A 20,105-nucleotide genomic window follows, 5' to 3' on the forward strand; every position below is an offset into this window, starting at 1 on the left:
GTCGCCAGTATCATTTGTCTGTATAAGACTGATCTGTAGCTTTCCTGACTGAGAATCTAAATTCTGCCTCAGAGCAGTTTTAATATATTTAAGACAATGGGGGTTCTCTTCTTCTCTCTGCAGAAGTACTTTTCTGACTACTGCTTGTCAGAAAACACTGACTCCCAAATGTCTGTTCCCTCAGAAGCCAAACCCTTTGGCTACTGATCCAGATGTCAGATTTCAGACCAAGACCAAAAGGTGAAAGACCAAACAGCGAAAGACCCCTTTTCCCTCAGACTTTGACATAAGCAGCGTTTTTTTTTTTTTTTAAGAACCTGCTTTTCTGTGCAACATCACAGGCGACACGCCAGCATATATGATTCCTCTGACCAGATCCAATTAGTAAGAGAAAACATTATCTTCAAAGCATACATATTGTGAGTCAGTGTGAGAGCAATACGGGGGGCATGCAGTGAAAGACTCCCCTAAACATCAATATAAAGCTTTGGTTGCAACCATGTTATCTCCTGCTGGCTAGAGAGAAACCTTTTAAGAGTTCGTGCAATTCATCTGATAGTCTGAAGCAAACTGCCTGCTCTCTGCCCCCCCCCCTTGTTGCATCCCCCTTTACATTCATGATTCTTTTCATAGATATCAGAAAGCTAGCTCAAGGCTTTCAGGAACAACGCCACTTAGTCCTTAATACACCAACGTCAAAAATATAAGATACAATGTCTTACAAAAAGAACAAACACAAATATAGCAGCAAAATTAGTAGATAGTGGAACTGTACATTCTCTGTACCTTTACTGTTTCTCAAGGAAAAGTGCATACTCCTAGTTGCTTTTTTAAACACTCAGGGTTAGATCCTTGCTACTGCCTGCAGAAGTGCCAGGAAACCTTTCTGACAACAAGAAGATGAAGACGGGAAAGGGAAGAGAGATGCTGCTTCCTTCCCTTCCCACTAGAGCCCACCAACCTGCGTGGCATCCCACCATCCCAGGAATCTACTTTACAGGGGCCTGAACAGATGCAGGAGAGGAGAGGAACACAACCAATATCCACATTCCTTCCGCTGGCAGCAGTTAGGACCCAATAGACAGACATATCATGTATGTTTGTGATAAACAAAAACCTCTTTTCCTTATAATTGTTACAATCCCTCAGCTCTCCACTGCGGAGGGTAAAACGTCTGAGACATCTACAGAGAATGTGAAATTACCATGGTAGACTCTTTGAGGTTTTTTAGTTTTGTTTACTGATTACAAATCAAATAAGCCTGCTGAAACAAATACAATCGATTTCGGACAATGTAGACTTTTCTGAAAAGTTCATACCTCTAAAAACAGGACCACGTGTAACTGAAATAGTCTTGCCATGGTTAGGCTGTTTTATATAACTTGGAACAAACTTAAGCAATTAATTTTGTGAGATTTACTTTGATATCGGAGGGAAATTCCTCCAGGGAAATCCCTAGCAATCAGTTTGTGCAAGTTACAACTGATCCCTAAACACATGCAAGCAATCAAACTCTGGTGTACCTTTCTCTGCATAGTACTGCTGCTTAAATGGTACAATTCTGTTCTGCAATGACAAAGACCAACAGGATGGCAAAATGGTGTGTGCTCTTTGTCCCAAATTCTGCAGACTGCAAAAGATAAATCCCTTTGTCTGCTTGAACAACTGCCTACACTTTCCCAAGATTTTCAAGTGTTCCTGCAAAACTCCCTTTCAACCCACTTCTGCTCCACAAAAGTGTGTTTTGAAAGACACTTTTAGACAAGAAAGTTCACTACAGGGAGCCTGCTTTAATGATCTGCCTGAAGCACATCTGTTTCTCTCTAGTGGTGGTGAAAACTCTGCAAATGCATTGCAAGATCTGACACAACGGTGAGCCTTGTCATTACCAAATGCTGAAAGCATCTTTAATTTCCCAAGGAGTGACCAGAAAGGGGGGGGGAGTGTGCTCACATTTTTAACTTTACAAGCAGAGATACACAATTTCTGGAAATTCTGAGGCTATGGAGGGGAGAAAAAACCAGTTTTGAGAAACAGTTAAATGCCTATGCGGTTATCAACTCTACCTTCTTTTACTGTTGACCTATTTGTAAAATATAAAAAGCCTAAGTTTAAAAAATTGCAAATATAACCATTTACAGAGAGAGAGAGCTCTGTTTATGTTAATTTAGTACATATATTAGTTTTTGCCATTTGAGAAGTAAAAGGTATAAATAGAAAACAAAAATTTTGTAGTAGGTAAAATAAAATCTTATTACTTGGCCAGAAACCATATCATATAATCACAACAGGACTGGAAGCATATTTGGATATTGAAAACAATGACCTCTTTAATAGCGTGTTACACAAAACTAGTTACATGTAAGCAATAACAATATCTTTAAAAATACCATATATATCTACACAGCACCAGGAATTATTAATCTCTAATGTTGTACATTAATTTGCATTAAAAAAATCTTCACACTACTCATTTTGAGTAAAAATTTATCTTAAAAAGCATCTCATGCACACCAAAAGCAAAAATATTTCATAAGTTTTTTCCAGTGCTCCCTCAAAAGTCCTTAGGGGGGAATGAGCCTTCACATGTCTATGTACAAGGAACCATTTACTGTAACAGTGTTTGGAATTCCAACTTGCTACCCTCAAGTAGGATTTGGATAGCTTGAATAGCTCAGAAAACTGGCCAGTTCCCTTACATGCCTTTCACAGCCGGTTTGGCAAGGAACAAAACATACAGGTCTTGCCCAAATTTAAACCACAGAGTCACTTTTCCCTAATCTTCACAATGACTGCAAAATGGATTGTTCAGTGTCCTCCATGGCATAACTGCCAAAAAATATTCTGCTTCTACACTGCACTGAAACAAAGTTGCAACATATTTCTATCAATTAGGAGAAATTATTTAAAACAGCCAATTGGTAATCTTTGGCAACTAAGGATCACTGCTAGAAGACCCCAGAACAGACATTTTTTTAAAGTGGGAAACAGTTAGTTCCATCTTGTTTCAGGCTGGTCATGTGTCAAATACATGTCCATCAGCATCATACACATGGCTAATTAGAATTTTAAAGAGAACCTGCAAAATAAAACCTTGCCTAAAAACCTGTGCAATAAATATTTAGCATAAAGTTATGAAAAAGACCAGCATATTTTTCAAACTGCTTATGACAATCACTGACAGAGTTAGCTATATTCCTCCTAGAACTTTGCTAATTATGTATTTTGAGCTCTGTAAACCAGTAATTCTCAAAACTGTATGTCAGAGCACAGTGAGGTGCTATGAGAGAACTGGTGGCGTGAATGCAGCAAATCACAGGCTCCCGTGCTTAATTGCTCTGGGCTTCCTCTCAGCCCCTGCTGGGGGGGGTAATTCTACTGGCGCTTTGCATTCTGAGTGACTGAATGAGCAATACATACGGGAGGGCAGAAGAAAAAATCACCTGCCTTCACCGGAGGCCCTGTGCTCCTTTTATGAGACAAAATGCTGTATGGTCGTTGTACTGACTTTCCATTCTGAAGGCACTGTCAGGCCCCAGAATGATCATGCTGTCACACTTGTGTTTAATTTATTTCTACTGTTTATTTCATTTGTGCCATTTATTGCCGGCGAGTCTCACTTGGATTTGAGGCAGATTACACAGAGGGAGTCAACACAATCGAAAGGATGGGGTGTTCAATAAGCAATACAGAAAGACTAGGGTTGTAGAACCAATCAGAAATCTAAAAAAGAACTAAGGAAAGCGCAAGTCTTAACATGACGCATTAAATCATGCAAAAATCACACAGCAGGATCCTAGTTTCAGCAAGCTGAACAGTACAGTACAGACCCAGAGTCCCTAATGATTTATTTAAGTAACTCTGCAAATCATTTAGTACCGTGCAACTCTATTGCCTGCACAGAAAAGCCCTCTTGAATAATTCGGTCTTGCAGAGTTTGTGGAAAGCCAGGCGAGTGGGAGCCTTCCTGACCTCCTTGGGCAGGCCGTTCCATAAGGTGGGGGCCACCACGGAGAGGGCACGTGTGCAGGCAGTTGTTGATCTTGCCCATTTGCAGGTTGGAACCTGCAGAAGACCTTGCTCAGATGCCTCTCTGGACACCAGAACAAAAGGATTCCTTAATTATTTTTTTCCCAGGAAGAGAGTACACTGCAGCTGTTAAAAGTTTGGGGAAAGTGCTCTAAAGCTTGAACTTATTTACATGGAAATCATAGGCTTCTGTGCTCCCTACAAGGCTAATGCCCATACATTTATTATCACTGATCAGATCCATCTACTCCCAAGGGCTACCCCCTACAGCAACTCCGGAGTGCCCAAAAGCTTCTCTTGAAAGGGCACAAAGAAATATTGGAATGAGCCAAGCATGCAGTCACGGCAGGCCAAAAGATTCCTGCCACAGCACGAATGTGTTTTGTTACTCCTCCAGTCCCGCCCATTTGGCTCACAACAAATGCAGCAGCACTGAAGACAGGAATCTGGCCACAAAGAACAGCAGGCTGCCTCTTCAGAGAAACTGCTCAAAGCAGCTTGCAACATAAAACAGACCTACCCAGTCACCCCAAAGCTAGATTCAAATAAAATCAACCCACTCACCCCCAAAACTTCTCAATAGCTATAACTGTGTGCCTGCTGTCAAGTCACAAGTGACTCATGGCAACTCTAGGGCCCACAGGGTTTTCAAAGCAAGAGATGAGCAGAGACCGTTTGCCACTGCCTTCTTCTGCATAGCTGCCCAACACTTCCGTGGTGGTCTCCCACCCAAGTATTAACCCTAGCCAACCCTGCTGAGTTTCCAAGTTCTGACTGGATTAGACTAGTCAGGGCACTCAAGCTGCTAAAAATCTTAATGCAGCAGCTGTAAAGCCATCAATCTTGCTTCCGTGACTGGCAGACTAACATTAACAAGGGAGGGGGTTCTTATTAGCAAGAGATCCAGACAGAGGTGTTTATCTAGCCTCTGGTCTATCCAATTGCTTAGGCCAAGTCTGAACCTTCATTCAAGTCTCATCAGCAAATAAGATGTCTGGCAGCCACAATTCAAGAACCCGTCCAGATACCATTAGCAAGATTTCCAACATAAGAACACTGAATGCTGAACACATGTTGCCTCCCACCAGTGTAAAAGAGCAGCGTGTCAACCAAATGCACGTGCAATAGTTATTCGTGCTGATGTCACCATTAAAAGTACTGAATGGCACAATGAGCTGCATTAACAGGTAGCTGTACATAGCATGGAATGAGCTACATTAACAGGGGGCTGTACGGACATGGAAGAAAATATATCCTGTGGACATGCTTTGTCAATTCTGAAAAGGTTTCTTGTTTGACTTGTAGTCAATCAAAAACCATTTCCCAGAATTCTCTAGCTTATTGTGATAAATTATTCATCACTTAATGCAGCAAAAGGAAGTCTGTGTTTATGAAACCTTCACATGCAGGCTTCATTTTAAAATCCTTGCCAATTATGTGACTTAACCAAACCTATGAGTACCTCCCACGTTACATGTGCATCTTCTGTATATTCACCCTAAAAATAGAAAATTTAAGAAAACTACTCTAGCCCACAGATACTTAAACTTAAAACACACAAACAAAAGTGTTCGTTTCCCTAAATGTAATTTTTAAAAAGGTAGTTGATACTCTGTGGCTTGCACTCACATTACCAAGAAAAAAAATAAAGCAACGGAGAAGACAAAGATTAGAGATTCTCAGACCCAACAATGGAGAAGACAAAGATGACAGAGTCTCAGGTCCAATTTCCCAAGGAAAGACATCAAGGAAAACCAAGAACCTTGAGAAGGCAGGTGGCAACCAGGGAGAGGGCCTTTTCTATGATAGCGACTTGCTTCTGGAAAAACCTAATCAGTAAATATAACTAGCCCGTAGCCCCAATGACAATTCTCAGTCAAGCATCAGGGAAAGCTGTTTCCATTTTCTTGGGCCTCTGGCACAGTCTCATCTTGGTTATTCTTCTCAGCTCTAACTTTGCCTTCTCCATTGCTTTCTTTTCTTTTTGTGTGTCTGGCACACTCGGTTTTTCAACTTCATGCTATCACCTTCAATTTGCATTTGCCCGTACTGTTTTTAAGTACTATAAGCTGTCTTGGGCGCCAATAGCAGAAAGCCAAAGCAGAAGAAATTTATTTATTGATTATTATTTATTATTTACATTTATATCCCGCCCTCCCCGGAGGCTCAGGGCGGCTAACAGCATATAGCTAATAAAACAGTAAAAAACAATACAAAATATTAAAATTACATCATAATTTATAACCTATCTGAAGCAGAGCTATCTAAAAACAAGATGGCAGTCCTCTAAACGTCCCATTCTTGCCCATGATGCAAAAAAGTATATTTAGGGCTTTGGTAATCCATGCCCATATCCAGATGTCCTCCAGGGCGTCGATGGTATACTGATGTGTTGGTGCGTAATACATTAAACCTTGCTAAAAAGTCATGCGTCAACCTTAAGGCAATCAGCAGACATACTAGCCCGGGTCTACAGGGCACCACACTCTGAGAAGGCACTGCTGTGTTTTCTCTTTGACCTTGCCTTGTTGGGAAGTTTATCCCTCCCTTCTGTCCCTCTTCAGGTGGACGCACTTCTCATTTGGACACACTTCTCCTTTGACACCATTACATAATAAAACCTCAGCACAACACTGCCAACAGGCACAGATTGCATTTTACAAATTATGCTGGAAAACATCCCCTCCTCAATCTGCAGTTACAAGTATCATTTTAAGCTACAAATTGCTACTCCTGAAAAAACGAATAGTTTAGTGCCCTCTTAATCTATGGAACTGCTTACGTTTTGCTTTTGAAGGCTGTTCTTCCTCTTCAGTGGGTTCAGAAGGATCATAATAATCACTACTATAAGTGAATCCCACTGCATTATAGGTACCATCTTCCGCCAAAGCTTCGCTCAACCTCTTGTATTCTTCCTCTTGGAACAAAAATGTAAAATTCAATTAAAAAATGGACACATTTCAGTTACAGTTTGAGTTTTTTTTAAAAAATCAGAAAGTATGTTAAGGGTTTACTCCTAACATCCAAATACAAACATTAAAACAAGTTCACCACATGAGTCATTTGTAGATACTGAGACTTCTGCCAACAAGTTACTGAGAACCCAAAAGGAAAGGGGGCAGAAGGCATGTTTTGTGTTGATCATTTTTCCCCTGCCGAGATAAGTGTCTTAAGAGTTAATCATTCTTACTTCAAGCAAAGGCAAAGACATAAACTTTCATTCATACAATACTGTTAAAGAAGAACAGTTAAAAGTGTCTCAGTTCTCAGTCTGCCCTCAAAACTTGGGCAATTTCTGTGAGGCTCTATATATAAACTATCCTGAGGTCCTCTCAGATACGCAAAGACGCCTGTTTTTCGAATCCACTGGGTACTGTCAAAATAATATCAGAAAGAGTGAGTATAAAATAAGTGGGAACAAGTTTAATTTTTTTTAAAAAGTTATTTTAAATTTTCAATTAAATGTGTTCTAACTCCAGAAGTTATCCTTGAGCAATACCTTGCCTTGCCTCCTCCTCAAGCAAGTCCGTATGCAAGGCTAAATACCTCTCTTCATCACAGAGGGCTTCTATTCTAGCCTCCTCTTCAGACAACTGGTAATCTCTGTTCCATGTGGAATACTCAGCATCGTATTCAGAAAGGTCATGCAGGTGACCACGCCCATCATACCTGCAACATGAAAAGAATGGTCAATGGAAGAACTTTGGACTTGGGTTTCTGCCACTACACAAATACTTACCACATAAAATTGAAAAAAAAATCAATTCAGTTAACTTCAGACTAATTTAATCTGACTAATCACTTCTTGCCCACTATAAAGTTCTTTTTTTATTTTTTAAAAAGTCTCAGCTCCCCATTAAAGGACTAGTAATATTAAAGGCAAAATAACTTAATTTAAAGAGGAAGCGATTCCTTTACAGTTCTTACCGTTTATGGTTCAACCATTCAACACTCCCTTGACAAAAGACTTTTTTTTTTCTGGAAAGTCAAAATAGCTTACATTTACACAAACCCAAATACATAAATACCTATCCGTAAGAACCAAACGGTGGCAATTTCCTCGCTTCTTTCTGCTACTCGAACTCTCAGGAGAAATCTTCACCAAAGAAACTTGCGTCCATTGGAGGTAAAATCATGGCTAGGCTCGGCCCCTAGCCATACGGCTGAGGAAAGAAGTCCTGGGTTATGTGATAGAGAGACACACATACATAGGAACAGTAACACAAATGTGCAATTTAAGGAGGTTCATTATCGAAGTTACAAAAAATGCTTAGAGGCATACAACACCTTGTGACTAGGAATAAATTGTCTAGTTTTGGATTTCAAGCAGCCACTCCGCTAGTCACCTGGGGCAAGTGAAATCCAACTGCAGGTGTATAGGCAAGGATAGTCTCGTAAACCACAAAACTGCCTCAAATGTTTGTGCTGGCAAGCAGTCCAGTAACATCTATGGACTCATCTGCAGGGCTGGTTTAATTCACTGAATAGAATTAGGATAGTTTGGTATTTTCCTTGCAAAAAGGAAAAAAATGAGCTGACGGAAAAGCCAAATTCCATTAGTCTTGGATGGATCTGGCATTGAAAATTTGATAGAAAGAGTTCAAAAACACTGCAAGCAGCACATCAGCCTAGCTAACTGAAAAGCATTTCCCATAAGAGTTTTTGCTGTGAATCTTTCAATTCCAAGTTCACTTCTGCAGAACAATGAACAATTTTTCTGGGCTGCTCACAATGATATATGGATTTCCAAATACGGTGATTAGTGAAGGGCTAGGAAAAGCTTTCAAATACCTCCACTGTATTCAGGTGCCTAATTCTTTTTCCTCTGCTAATTCAGTGCATAAATTAAACCAATTCAATGCTGTGGTTAAGAACATGCTTGTGAAACCTCCTTAATTTACAAATGTAGATTAACTGGTTTAAAGATCCATGGGCATATGTACAGTTTGCTCCCACCATTTGTCAAGCCAATTCATTCCAGATTTTGGATGCTTTTACTCCGCAGTACACCTTCAGAAAAGGATGAGATTTTTTAAAAAATGTGTTTGTAGTAAATATAAACTTCCTACTGATATCTTTTCCATGGATATTGAAGAATCAAACAAGGCCCTTAAATTTAAACTGCCATTCAACCTGTGTAACTAAGTTCTCCAAACCAATCTTCAATCTACCACTTAGCACAAATACTAAAAACTGGAAAAGCTTGTCTGGTCAAGCAGCAAAACTAAGGCATTTATTAGTTCCATGCCACTTTCTTATACACAGAATCTCTACAGATGTCCTAACTCACTTTGAGGCTCTACTGCAAGACAATTCCTCAATCCAGCCTGTTTTGTGATATCAAAGATGGAATATTTATATCATAAAAACTGGGATCCTCCCCAGTTTGGATCCTGGAATTATTGCTAACTGGTAAGACTTGTGTGGAAGAGAAATGGAAAGAGCAAACACCTACAATATGCCACGTGCTCCTTTTCAAACCAAAGCCCTTCAGACTCTCTTCCACTGAGTTCATGGAGAACCTTACCCAGACCGAAATCAATGTGGTTTCAGTCCCACTTTGCATAGATTTCCTACCCAGCCAGACACTGAACGACAGAGTCAATGCTTCATACTCAAAGATTATTCAATCATCTGGAGTAATGAAGTTCAACTTGATACAACCAGAAAAATATTGATATGGTTTGTTTAAACTGCAGTAGCCACCAACCCACAAACTGTCACAGGATTTCCATTTATGAACAATAATCAGGACTTCCAAGTTTCTAACAAAATTCTACAATCCATCACAAAGGTAAGCAGGACGCAGACTACTGTGGGAGCAACTGCCGTCACTCAAGGATTAGTTGATAAGTACACCTAGCCTTCATCATGTCAGACACATTATTAAATACCAGCACCGTTAACATATCAAAAATGTTGGGCCTGGACACAGGAATCCCAGAATCACACCCTGACAACCACAAGGCTCAATGTGCGGCCTTAAAGCAGTTGGCTATGTCACAGCTGACCCTGCCTCCCAGTGCTGCTGTTACGGTACACGTCACACTGAAAGCCTTGAAGGAAAAGCCCAATTGAAATACGATATAAGAGAACAACACTCAATAATGCACAATCCATCATTACTAGTGTGGCCGGTCTTCCTGAAAGCTGAAGTGGGCCTGACTGTGTGCAAAACATTCCGGACATGTCACAGAAAAGTAGCACCAAAGGCTTATCAAGTACAGCAACACCAGCCAGGATTAACTAATTTACAAATCTATACACAATCCACAGGAAAATACAATATGCCATTTTGTTCTTCCACAGGTATACAAAAAAAAGAAAAGGTCAGCCTCCTTTGTACTAAGAGAAGCCATTATGAAGTTTGGTTTGAAAAGGAGATTGCCTCCACCTGCAAGGGGGGTGGGCCCAGTAACACAGTAACCCTCTGCCAGGGAGGAAAAGAGAATGGGAGAGGCCAGGGGCTCTTTAATCAGTCAAGTCACAAGTCTCAGATCCTGTGGCATTTTTAAATTCAATCTGCTCTAGCCCTGTGTTTTTATCAGAAGCTAATAAGCAGAAAATGAGCAGGGAAGGGTTTTTTGCATCATCTATTTTCATCATCTGCCTCCATGGATTGAAAAACTTCGTTGTGACAGGCTGCTACAAAAGACAGTACCATTGCCAATTGAAAGGGGAGGGCATCCTTTTCTGCTATGGAGTGGGGCAGCAATGATGGGAAGAGCCTCCCCTTAACTGCTTGTACCTGAAGCTGCTGATAAAGGCACAAGAACAGAAGCATTATTTTTAAACTAGTAATCCTATTGGCCCTGTTCATGTGTCTCTTTATAGTATCCTGAGATGGTGAACTTCAGGAACAGAAAATTTTCACACACACACACACACACCCAAATGAAGGAAGAACTTCACTGCTAAATTTGTTCTTCATCACAGGCTACTGGCAAGAGGCACAAGAGCTAGTTTGTTTTAAAACAGAAGTTATAATGACAGAGTTGCCAACTTTACTCTATATCTTATATATGTATAAATATATGTACGCACTCAAAAGTGTGTAAATTTATTTATCTAAAATATTTCCATCCAAACAGGGTCTCCAAGGTGGCAAATGTCAAAACAGCTCAACATTGTGACAGCAATAAAATATATAAATACCCTGCACACATAACACCACAACCAGGGAAGGGGGCCAACAACAGTTAGAGGAGGAATGGCAATGAAAACAAAGTATTCACCTGCTGGTGGAAGACAACTATCGAGGGAAACAGACAAATCTCACTGGGGAGGGAGTTTCAAAGTTTTAGTGTTACAACCGAGAAGGGCCTTCCTGAAGTTGCTACCTGTCTAGCCTCAGATGGTGGGGGCACCCAAAGCGGGGCCTCCAAGCATGCCTGGAGTGGCTAGGTAGGTTCATAAGGGAGTTGGCAATCCTTACAGTATGCTTGTCCAAAAGCCAAAGTAGTTAATAACAGGACCTCAAATTGGGCCCAGTAGCAAATCTGGGTATATGGAACATGACTGGAGTGACAGGGTCCCTATGACACCCTCTAACCAACATTCTGGCCCCAGCATTCTGTACCCACGGTAGCTTCCCAATGCTCTTCAAGAGCAGCCCTACATATGGTGTACTGTTACCATGGCATAGAGCATTGTAGCAAGATCTTTCTTGCCCAGAAAAGTCTGCACAGCTGGTTCGTCAGCTTCAGCTGAAGTTAGTAGACCACACCCCTGGCCATCACTGCCACCTGTTTATCTAACAGGAGGCCCAGGTCCAGCAGCATCCCCCATGCTAGGAACCTGCTCCCTTGCATGAAGCACAATACCATCCAGCACAAGAGGTATTCCAATTCCTGGGCCAAACCTTCCCCCACCAGCAGCACCTGTTTAGTCAGAACTATGTTTCAGTTTGTTAGCGCTCCTCCATCCCAGAACTGTCTCCAGGCAGGACCTATTCAGGGTTTCTATGTTGTCCGCATACTGGTGGCAGCTTACCCCACAACTCTAGATATATATTAAAATATATGTACATATATTCCTACTTGGATATGTAATACACATGTATATAAATAATAATAACTGTGTGATGTCATGTCACAACAGACTCATGGTAGTTCCAAAACCATGGACCCATGTTTATAATGCAAGGGATGACTAGAGGTAGTCCCCCATTGCCTGCCTCTGTGTATTAACCCTGGACTTCCTTGGTGGGCTCCCATCCAAGCACTACCCATGGCTGACCTTTCTTAGCTTCCAAGCTCTTATGAACTTGGGCTTGTCAGGGCTATTCTGGCTGTTACTATAGATATACATACACACACACACTTATATAAATGCATTTACATATTCACAAATACCTATGTTTAAAAATGTTTCAAACACATATCTATGTACGCATACACTTTTAGTTATCCTTACGGAAAACAAATTCTTATATTATTTATGTATGTTTTGATTTGTATCCCGCCCTCCCATGTGGCAAAGCCGAGATATAAAATACAATAAAACATGTAACAGAATAACAACATTTAAAACCACAATAAAATCCATACCACATCACGGTGCTGTAATCTTCCTATGTCACTTCTTCCAAGATGGGAGCAACCACCCCAATTTTGGCAGCTAGCTAGCTCTCTCGATAGCGCGGTCTCCCGCACCCTGTCTGTAAGCTCCTGCCAGGCAATGCTTACCCCCCTTTAGTGGGGGCAGCCAATGACACACTACCGTGGTGGTGGAGTAGTGGTGGCGGCGGCTCCTACTCATAAGCCTGGCGGAAGAGCTCCAGCTTGCAGGCCCTGCGGAAGTGTGCAAGGTCCCGCAGGGCCCGGATCTCCCCCGGGAGCTCGTTCCACCTGGTAGGAGCCGCCACCAAAAATGCCGTGGCCCTAGTAGGGGCAAACTTAATCTCTCAGGGACCTGGAACTTCCAAGAGATGGAGGCTCCCCAATCGTAGTGCTCTTGGGGGAACATACGGGAAGAGGTGGTTATAATACATGTATGCATGTATATACACATACATATAAAAACATATGTGCACATGTACAGACTTTTAACCATTATATTTAAACACATGTATCTTTTACTTTGTTTCTTAGGCCATAAGATTAACTTCCAACATATAAATGTGTTTGTTTCATATACAAACACACACATTACAGTCCACCATTCTGAATGTACACACATACAACAGTTTGTACGACACCAGGGGCCGGCACCCGGTTAAAACAGCTTGAAATCCCACTCACAGAAGTACACACATCAAACATAACATAATAATTTCTTGGTACGGGCTAGGGTTACGAGCCCCGGCTTGAGAAATACCTAGACGTTTGGAGGGTGGAGCCTAAAGAGGGCAGGTTTTGGGGAGGGGAGGGACTGCAATGGGGTATAAACGCCATGGGGTCCACCTTCCAAAGTGGCCATTCTCTCCAGGTGCACTGGTCTCGGTCTCCTGGAGATGAGTTGTGATCCCAGAGGATCTCCAGCCACCACCTTTTGAATGCGTACACATATTTGACGGCTTCTCTGGCCGAGGCCACCTGTGTCTCCCTCCCCTTCTCCCCCTCCCTCGTCAAGAGCAGCGCGAGGCGGGCGGGGGGGCTCTGTGGCACCGACCTATCGATCATGATGGAGGCGTCGCCCATCCAAGGGATGAGGTGGCGGCCTTGCTCCTGCTGCAGCGCCTTCTCGTCGTCGCGGAACAGCTTGCAGGCGTAGCCGAAGACCAGCAACTCCACGCGGCCGCCGCCTCCTCCGCTGCCGCCGCCACCTTCGCCGCCGCCAGCCGGGCCCCCAGCCGCGGCGGAGGAGCAGGCCGCACCCGGGAGCCCCCCCCCGCCACCAGCTCCCGCCAGCATAATCCGCGGCGGCGTCGCCGGCCTGGCCTCCGCCGCCGCCAACGCGGCGCTCGCCCGACCGACGTACATGGAGACGAGGCGAGGGAAAGGAATCCGAAGCCTCGAGTCGCCCGGCCGCTCCTCACCGCTTCGCTCCTCTCAGGTTCGCCATTGCCCAGGAGACAAAATGGCGACCGGGCCACTTCCGGCCGCTGAGGGAAATCTGCCCAGCCAGAGGCGGTCGCGTTTCCGCTCGGCAGATTCGTCACCAGCTGTTGGGGCGCGGCGGAAAAATCCCAGGCGGGTTGAAGGGTAGATCGGTGTGGCAAAGATGAGGGCAAGGTTGGAAGTGCCCCTGATTTTAGGACGGCGTCAAAGAAAAGGGGGCATCGGAGAAACCGGTAGCGAAAGTGTCGAGGAGAATAGTAAGGTTATTCTAAAGGAACGGCTCAAGGGCTCGTCCCTAAAGGTCTTCTTTAGGTCTGCAAACCTTTATGGGTGTGTCTTATTAACAAAGCTGCTATTTTAGTTTAGTGTAATTTGTTCCAACAGGGAGACTGCAGTTTATAAGTCCTTTAAGTAGAAATGCAATAGAAGCATTTTCCCCTTGTTATTGCTGCTGTGTAGATAATATGCCGTCTCTCCCTTATTATAATTGAATAGCAACATTCTATATTGAACATTCTAAATTTGGCCCCTTTACTGTTAGGCCGGAAGAACTGCCACTCAGAAGACACTGGCTGGGTTGACTGGCTGCTTTGTGCAGTCCCCCCCAGCATTCCAAGGTCATTTGCATATGGAAGCTGATTGGACTTCACTCCATTCCACACTCCAGTACATAGGGTTGCCAACTCCAGGTTGGAAACTTCCAGGATATTTTAGGGATGAAGCCTGCTGAGGGTGGAATCTGAGGAGGAGGAGGAAGAGGGGGACCTCAGACAGATACAATGCCATACTGCCCACACTCCAGACAAGCTGTTGCCAGTCTCCAGGTGACAGCTGGAGAGATCTTAAAGCTTTGGTGCTACTTCAAAGTTCCCCAGGAGCCCAAAACAGAGTAGTGTTTTGGAAAATCTTTAGGAATTGTTTGGTGCATTTACGATGGGGCTCCTGGGGAACTATTGTTGCCAATCTTGGCCCAGCAGCCATCAAACCATTCTCTTCAACCCCCTGCTGTGCAGCTGACTTTCCCCTAGGGTTGCCAATCTCCAGGTGGGACCTGGAGATCTCCCACTGTTACAATTGATCTCCAGATGACAGAGATCAGTTCCCCTGGAGAAAATGGATGGTTTGGAGGGTAGACCCTATGACATTATACCTGCTGAGTCCTTCCGCCTCGCCCCCCCGCCCAATGCTGCCCTCTACAGAATCCACCCCCCAAACCTCCAGGTATTTCCCTCCTTAGAGCTGGCAACCCTACATTCCCCTCAGTGCCTGTTGGTAGGCAACTAAGCTTGGTCCTGTCACCTACTTTGGCCTTTGGGAGAAAACACATTGGGGCCAGTCCTGATAGGGTTGCCAACTCCAGATGGGAAATTCCTGGAGATTTGAGGGATGGAGCCTGAAGAGGGGGAGGTTTGAGGAGGGGTGGGACCTCAGACAGGTACACTGCCATAGACTCCACCCTCCAAACCAGTCAGTCCCACATAGGGAACCATTGTTGCCAATCTCCAGGTGAGGGCTGGAGAGCACTCAGAATTACAACTGCTCTGCAGAAGGGAGGGCAGAAGTCAGCTGAAGTCAAAGGGGCAGATAATGGTAGGTTGATGGTTAGCTGGGAAGGAGATGGGGTTGCCAACTACATGCTGACAAATTCCTGGGGATTTGAGGGGTGGAGCCTGGAGAGGGTGGGGTTTGCAGAGGGGTGGGACCTCAGACAGGTAGAATGCCATAGACTACACCCTCCAAACCAGCCATTTTGTCCTGGGTAACAATTACTGCCAATCTCCAGGTGAGGGCTACAGATCACTCACAATTACAACTGCTCTTCAGGTAGCAGAGATCAGTTCCTCTGGAGAAAACAGTGGACTATGTCATTATACCCTGCTGAGGTCACCACAGCAAATTGACACTGTTTGCCCAAAGCCAGAGCACTGCCCCAGAGCCTCCTTCTAGATCTCGTTGTATTGCTTTCACAACGGGCTTTACTGCTAGTCTAAGATAATGCATTGAAAGCCAATTCCAGGTGGTCAGCCCTGTTGGTATTTGACAAAGTGGGCATGCATACGAAAGCTCATACCTTGGATAAACCTTCGTTGGTCTTAAAGGTGCCACTGGACTCTAAATTTGCTCCATTGAAAGGCAAGGTTGCCAACTCCAGATTGGGACATTCCTGGAGATTTGTGGGTGGAGCCTGGGGAGTGATACACAAATCTGTGCCTGTGTGCTCCCATGTGGAATTGGAAACACACAGTCGGAGTCCAACGAATTAAATGAATATCTGTTTAATGCACTGAAACAGGGAATACAGGACTGAATGCCTTAGCACCTCAGTAATTCCAAAGCTGTATTCTGCCATACCCCTAATGACATCACATATAATTTACACATTAAAGAATCTCTGATTGGTACCAAGCAGTTAACATCATACAAACATAATTTGACTCACTGCATCTCTCAGTGGTGTCAGTAATTACACTTGTTTACCTTGGCTTCAGATTTGTGTATCAGGAGGGAAGTGATCTCAGCAGGATACGATGCCATACCCAGCAAAGCAGCCAATGTCTCCAGGGCGGGAGTTCCCAACATTTTTGAGCCTCTGGGCACCCATTGTAATTCTCATATGGGGTGGTGGACACAGCCTCAAAATGGCCATCACAGGAGGCAGGCAGAGCCAGCCACAAAGTGGCCGCAGTAGCTTACCTTTCTTCTTCCAGTGAAGAACCTTGTGCTGTGGTGGCAGCTGCTGCTGAAGCAACTTTTTTAAAAAAATCTGCCCAGCCAAATAAATCTCCAGTGGTCAGTCAGAAGCCCTACTAGGTAAAAGCTGCACCTGGATCTACCCATTTTCTAAAAACACTTGGTGGATGACAGGAAAAGTATTAGTGGGCTTCTGGCACCACAGTAGGGACACCTTCAGGGGAACTGATCTCTTACATCTGGAGATCAGTTCTAATTCCAGATCTCCAGGCCCTACCTGGACGTTGGCAACCCTAATTGATGGAATTTAATTCACCTCTTGAATTATGTCCTGTCTCACAGCTGTTGAATGTACCAGAATTATATGGACATTTATTTTTCAGCTTTCCCCCACCCTATACTACAAAAAAGAGATAGTCATTAAGGTGCCATTGGACTCTCTTTATTTTTCATTATTTCTTACATGTTCGTCTCATCTTTCCTCCAAGAAACTCCAGGTGGCATGCCTTGGTCTTCCCTCCTCTGTTATATCCTGACAGCAATTTGTGAAGTAGGTTAAGCTGAGAATATGACTGACCCATAGTCACTAACAGTGTAAGCTTACACACAGTTATTCCAGTCAAAGTCCATTAATTTCTATGAATCTAGGCAGAAATAACTGCGTAGGATTTTTGCTGACACCATGTTTCGTGGCCTACAGGGCTCTGAACCTGGGTCTAACTGGTCTTAGTTCAAGATACTCTTTTCTGCCACCCTGTATACCTTTCCAACTCCCTCTTCTGTGTTTCATGTAACACATTGCGCTGCTTGAGCCAGTTCCCTGGCAAGGCGGGATACAAATGGAAAATAATAAATAAATAAATAAATAATTGATTTTATTGAGCTTCAAGGCTCCAAGACAATCCCTGATTTTTGAGATAGGCTTTTTTTAGCATAGAGATTAAGTTAAAATGCGACTCTAATGGCCTTGATCCACTGAACTGCTGGGATGAAACAACAAAGGGAGGCAGATATGCAAAGCTATGCAAATGTAATTGCCTTGCTTCCCACTGCGCTCTAAATGCCAAGTGCCTGAGGTTTGCAGAGGCAAGGAGAAGTGCCCTCCAGCCTCTGGCATGGATCAAACATAGGGTTGCCAGGTGAGATGGGGGGGATGCAGATACTTATTGTGGGGGGGGCGGGCAAGGGTGATCTTTGTCACTATGGAATGATGCCTCTTCTGGCGTGGCCCAGAAGTGCCAGCATTGCACCAGGACAACACTGTTAGTATATAATCCTGGTGCAAGGCAGGAACTTCTGGGTCGTGCTAGAAGTGATGTAATTGCGCCCGATGAAATTCAACGTCCCCTCCCATTTCATCTGCCTGCCTCCATCCACTGACCAGATAAGAACATAAGAACATAAGAGATGCCAATGTTGGATCAGGCCAAAGGCCCATCCAGTCCAACACTCTGTATCACACAGTGGCCAGAAATACCAGGTGCCATCAGGAGGTCCACCAGTGGGGCCAGGACATTAGAAGCCCTCCCACTGTTGGCCCCCCCAGCCCTTAAAGGAGTGTGAATACAGAGGGAGGCCTTCAAGGTACCCATTAACATGAGAGGTCTTCTGCTCCTCCAGCAACTCTGGACTTTGTTCTTTGTTTAAGGATTGTGTGATTAGGCAGTTTGCAAACCTTGGCAGAGAGCTGTGGAGGTGATGCCTCTTTGCCTTAAGGACGTCTGCCAAAGCTTGTGTTTACTTATGAATAAATCTGACTATGTCCTTGCCATGTTCCCCTTACCTCTTTTGTCATATGATGGATAAGTAGTACTTTATACTTTGGAAAATATGACATTTTGGGGGAGGAGGAATGATTTTATCTCCGAGGGATCCAGGACCTCCACCACCACCACCCCCGTTTTCCCAAGCAATGTTTCTGGGGTCCGTTATTACAAGATCTGTTTCCTCAGATGCGGAGAATGCCCAGAATTCACAGCATTGCTGTAATATCTCCATTGGATCTGGGAGACCCGGGTTCTAATCCCCACTCTGCCATGGAAGCTTGTTGGGTGAGGGAAGGGAGGAAGAAAAGAAGCAAAAGAAGAGAAAGGAAGTTAATGAGTTTACGGGTGAAAAGATCCAGTGAAGTGCCTGCTCACAGTATCCAGTTTTTGTCTTCTGTTGTGATTTTCTTTTTTTTGCAATATTAATGGTACACAAGAGGTGCACTTTTGTTTCCCTGTAAACACAAGCACAAAGCACTCACTTTGTAATTAAATATTTTCAATTTGGGCTTTGTCTTTTGGTGCTGATGGTTGCGGTTGCTATGGAAATGCCTGAGACCAGTGCCAAAATGCAGATTCCCCCTGGAGGAATTGTCTTGGGTTTCTGAAGGCATACGATCGAAAGATTTTTTTTCCCTTTGCATTTTGCCGCTCTCTTCCAAAATGGTTTTGTCCTGTGTGTTTTGTACCTTCCACACAATGTCTCCTGTTATAGCTGCAAGTCACAATCCAGTGCTAAACCAGGTGCTTTGCATAGGGTTCCCGTCCCCCTGATTTTGGGGCCCCAATCTGCCCACCAGCCAGTTGGCCTGCCAGGGGGAGCCCCACCCCCGAAGAGCTCCGCACACCCAGTTGTAATTCTGGGAGATCTCCAGGCCCCGTAAAAAGATGGGCAACCCTACCCGGACTCTAGTCCAGCACTCTCAGCAGTTCCCTTTTAGTGTCTCCAAGGGCAGTTTGTTTTTTCCACATAGGACTGAATGGCAATCATTGACTTATATGGGAGACAGCTGTAGGGTACAGCCGACCCTTGAGAAAAATAATTCCAGGGCATAAAGATTAACCTGCTGGATCAGACCAAAGGTAGCCCTGACCTGTATAGCCCAGGCTAGCCCTATCCCATCAGATCTCAGAAGCTAAACGGGGTTGGCCCTGGCTAGTATTTAGAAGGGCAACCTCCAAGGAATACCAGGGCTGTGACGCAGAGGCAGGCAATGGCAAACCACCTCTGAAACATCGCTTGCCTCAAAAGCAACTCTAGCTCACCATCTAGTGGTGCGTAATGCTTCTGACCGCCAGACCATCTTAGGATCTCCTGGCTATACGACACACACTGCCATACGAATAATTGTTATTATTAGACCAAAGGTCCCTCTAGTCCAGCACCCTTCTCCCCACAGTGACCAACTACATGCCCAGGAATGAAAATGCCCACAAGAAGGGGCACAGAGGCCCAAGCCTCCCTCTGTTGTAGTCCCCGGGAACTGATATTTGGACACACACAGCCTCTGAATACAGAGATTCGGTTTAGGAATTGTGGCTCATAGCCACTGACGGGTCTGTAGGGTTGCCCGCTCCAGGTTAGGAAATACCCGGGGATTTTGGGGAGCGCAGCCTG

The 20,105-nt window shown here is 44.1% G+C and overlaps 1 protein-coding gene across 1 annotated transcript in view; it reads right to left on the reverse strand.

Moving 5' to 3' along the window:
• SFSWAP (splicing factor, suppressor of white-apricot family) overlaps nt 1–13,952 on the reverse strand; it is a gene marked incomplete at its 3' end in the record, with an annotated part of 112,336 nt that extends 98,384 nt beyond the window's left edge. The window contains exons 1-3 of the mRNA XM_015421496.1: nt 13,642–13,952; nt 7,529–7,698; nt 6,812–6,946 (exon numbers count right to left, since the gene is read on the reverse strand). Coding sequence (XP_015276982.1) covers nt 6,812–6,946; nt 7,529–7,698; nt 13,642–13,952 — 616 coding nt within the window. The remainder of the gene's footprint in view (nt 1–6,811; nt 6,947–7,528; nt 7,699–13,641) is intronic.
• Nucleotides 13,953–20,105: the final 6,153 nt, after the last annotated feature.

This window comes from Gekko japonicus, unplaced genomic scaffold (assembly GCF_001447785.1).
Source record: "Gekko japonicus isolate JY-2015 unplaced genomic scaffold, Gekko_japonicus_V1.1 scaffold1065, whole genome shotgun sequence".
Taxonomy (NCBI): Eukaryota; Metazoa; Chordata; class Lepidosauria; order Squamata; family Gekkonidae; genus Gekko; species Gekko japonicus.